The sequence below is a fragment of the Populus euphratica genome, unplaced genomic scaffold (assembly GCF_000495115.2).
Source record: "Populus euphratica unplaced genomic scaffold, PopEup_1.0 scaffold3250.1, whole genome shotgun sequence".
In the NCBI taxonomy this organism is placed as follows: Eukaryota; Viridiplantae; Streptophyta; class Magnoliopsida; order Malpighiales; family Salicaceae; genus Populus; species Populus euphratica.
The window spans coordinates 10,505-13,517 of record NW_011503070.1 but is presented as its reverse complement, the minus strand read 5'-3'; the positions used below and the strand labels follow the sequence as shown (position 1 = coordinate 13,517).

Genomic DNA, 3,013 nt, shown 5'->3' with positions numbered 1-3,013 from the left:
TGCAGTCATTGCTAATCTGTTTTTTAACATAATAAAATTAAAAGAAATTTCAAATGCACTTGTTTTTACTTAGAAACCTAATTTTAACCTATTTTATGAAGAAAATATAACAATAAATGCAAAAAAAAAGCCTAGAGTGTCAGCCTAGAAGGCCCATCATGCCCAACCGGCTAAAATTCAAGCCTAGCATGTGGGCCTAGTGTATGCTATTTTTTTATTATTTAAATAGGTGGATGACATGTTATTTGTCAATTTTATTTTATTTTTTAAAAGAAATAGACGATACGTCCTCTAAAAACCTAGTTTCTAGCCATCATAGGGGTGATCGAAAAATCTTGATAGGTATTGTTTTAGTCGAAAACCTGATTTTAACTGATTTTCACATAAAAACACTCTTATAACCTTAAAAAATTAATTCCTTAATTCAAAAAACTCAAAATTGGTTACAAACAAATCAAATGGCGAAAAAATCTCACAACACTGATTTACTTTTTTTGGCAATTTGATAGTCCAAAGCCATCTCAATGACTCCTCTCGGATACTTTGATACCAAATTTGATTTTTTTGTCATCATATTCCAACCAATCATTTTTTTTCTTGACCATCCACTATTTTCTCATAATTTTCTCTTTCCTTTCTCTAACAACTCAGGGAGTGAACTAAATTGTTTAATTGCAAAAATAAAGGGAACTAAAAGGAAATTTGAAAATATACTAAGGCAAAATTAAGCAAAAGGTGTTGACACCATTTTCTTTCTTTATTTTTTTTTAAAGGACTCCTATTTTTTCTTTGTTTCAGTTTTGATCCCCGAGTTATCTAAGTAAAGATTCTTTATGTGGCGTAAAACCTGAGTTTTGCTAGTATTGTTTACTTTTTACCATTGTTTTTCTAAATTAGAAAGAAAGTTACAATTTTTTTGTCCCATTTCTTTGTTGAATTGTAGTAGTGTCTTGTCAGGTGTCTGGCATGCCAATTGAGTTATTGTTTTTCCACTAGTGGCAGTTTATGATTTGTAGAATATCAATAGGCTTTGCGTATTCCTGTTGGGTGAATCTGTGATTTTTCGGATCCATGGAATTATGGTGTTTGTATTTACTCGTTTGAAATACCTCAGATTATGCACCAGGGCAACATTGCCCTCTCAAACCATAGATATCAATTTCTTCATTTCTTTTCATTGTAGTCACTGGAGTAATAATTCTTGAGAAACTTAAGCCTTTTTAAAACTTTGCTAGGTCCTCGCTCTATCGTATTATGCCATTTCTTATTTCCCTGGAGGATCAACTGGGCTGAAGTTTCTTTCTTCAACTCTTACCGCATCAATACTGAGATGTTTCGGAAGGTGATATCAGTGTCTGGTTTTTCTCATTTATTATTGTTCCCGTCATATGTCTATGTTTTCTTTTATTTATTTTTTTTTAAAATTTTTTGGTGTATGAAATTCTTATTGATCAAAAGAACTAGAAAGGGCAGAGCCCTCATAGTTTATCTAAGATAGAAATGTTCCTTGGTGTTAAATAACATTCAGAGTTATGTTTGAATTTGAAACTCTTTCGACTCCCTCCAGCTTTGGATGTGATAACATTCTCATCCTTGTGTGAAAATGCTTGTCACTTGGGCGTTGGAAAAGCTTTCCGAGTCATGATCTTGTTTTGAGAGATTCCATGCCACAAAAGATGTTTCAGGGTTGGTGCACTATCCAGTCCGAAAGAGTGCTTGGGATTTTTAAGCGAGTGCAGATTTTGATTTTCTCGCTGTTCTGAACCAAGAGAGACCTCTCGTTCAACAGACATTTAACGGAGGATTAAAGGTACTATCGGCACAAGTCCAACATCCAAAGAGAGAAAGAAAAACACACATCTTACAAAAGCCAACTCATACTACATCCCCGCTATCATATGCCTCATTAATTACCTCATCAGTTTCATTTCTACCTTCTCTACTCCCAGACCCAATCAAGCTCTTGCTAGTGTATTTGGATTTTAATGCTACTCCAATATGACTGGCTGAAGCACCAGCCTGAATTGCCTCTGCGTACAAAACCTTCATCATGTTCCTAAAGCGACGCGGGAAGGTCGGAAACCGGGACATGGAAGCTACAATCCCCTGCAATCTGTTGAGGATTAAATCCATAATGGGTTAGGAGGATAATATCTACTTTTCGAGCTCTATTTAGTCTAGAGGATTCTGGTCTAGGCTGCCCTCATTATAATAACAAGAATCCAGTGCAGTTTAACCCAGAAAAGGTTGTGTTCTACCTCTCAGTTGGATACACAATTTAAAAACATACCTTCTGATAATGGCTTGCAGCTGTGCCCTTCTGACATTGTCATTGGATGGAAATCCAGTTCCATCCCACTCCTCGGGCCTCTTGTTTTCGCACTCAATAACCAGCCTTTTCAGACAGGTTTCTTCATTTTCTTCTACTTTCAGATTCTTTATTTGCTCTTTCATAATTAATAACGGTTCGATTAACCACTCAAACACCTTTTCCCTTGGTCCATTGTTTCTTGCCAACTCTACATCATCAGCTGCAAGATTCAATTGCTATTATGATCATGACTAGCACTGTAAAATAGCATCAATCAAGCTAGGACAAAAGGTTTAGAAAAGACATACAGATCACCAGCCCAGATGAGTCAGACTTCGCAGATACAAGCAGACAATGTAGTACGGACCAAGTAGGTAATTTGATGCTCAGCTTCTTACAATTAGCCTTAACAAGGCATTCTTCAATTTCCTGGATATTTATCAGGCCATCACGAAGCAGTATCCTACCATTTACCTCGCAAGCTTTGAATAACCAATCCCATACCTGTGCCATCGAAGCGTTCATAAGAAACAAAATTGATTACAGCTTGTACGCGGAGAACTCGATACCTGCACTGCTTTGTGTTGCTGGATTTCCCACTTCAGTGTTCTTGACTTTTGCGAGATGAGTTGCGCATTGAGCGAGTTTTCTCTTCTAGTCTTCAAGCTGTTGTCCTCTCCTGGCTTAGGATTTGCATTCCTG

The 3,013-nt window shown here is 36.5% G+C and overlaps 1 protein-coding gene across 1 annotated transcript in view; it reads right to left on the bottom strand.

Annotated features, from left to right (window-relative positions):
- Positions 1 to 1,422: 1,422 nt before the first annotated feature.
- The window catches only part of LOC105119628 (uncharacterized membrane protein At3g27390-like), a 4,466-nt gene continuing 2,875 nt past the window's right edge, over positions 1,423 to 3,013 (bottom strand). Inside the window, exons 2-5 of the mRNA XM_011017793.1 lie at positions 2,881 to 3,010; positions 2,620 to 2,815; positions 2,291 to 2,531; positions 1,423 to 2,113 (exon numbers count right to left, since the gene is read on the bottom strand). Coding sequence (XP_011016095.1) covers positions 1,876 to 2,113; positions 2,291 to 2,531; positions 2,620 to 2,815; positions 2,881 to 3,010 — 805 coding nt within the window. The 3' untranslated portion in view covers positions 1,423 to 1,875. The remainder of the gene's footprint in view (positions 2,114 to 2,290; positions 2,532 to 2,619; positions 2,816 to 2,880; positions 3,011 to 3,013) is intronic.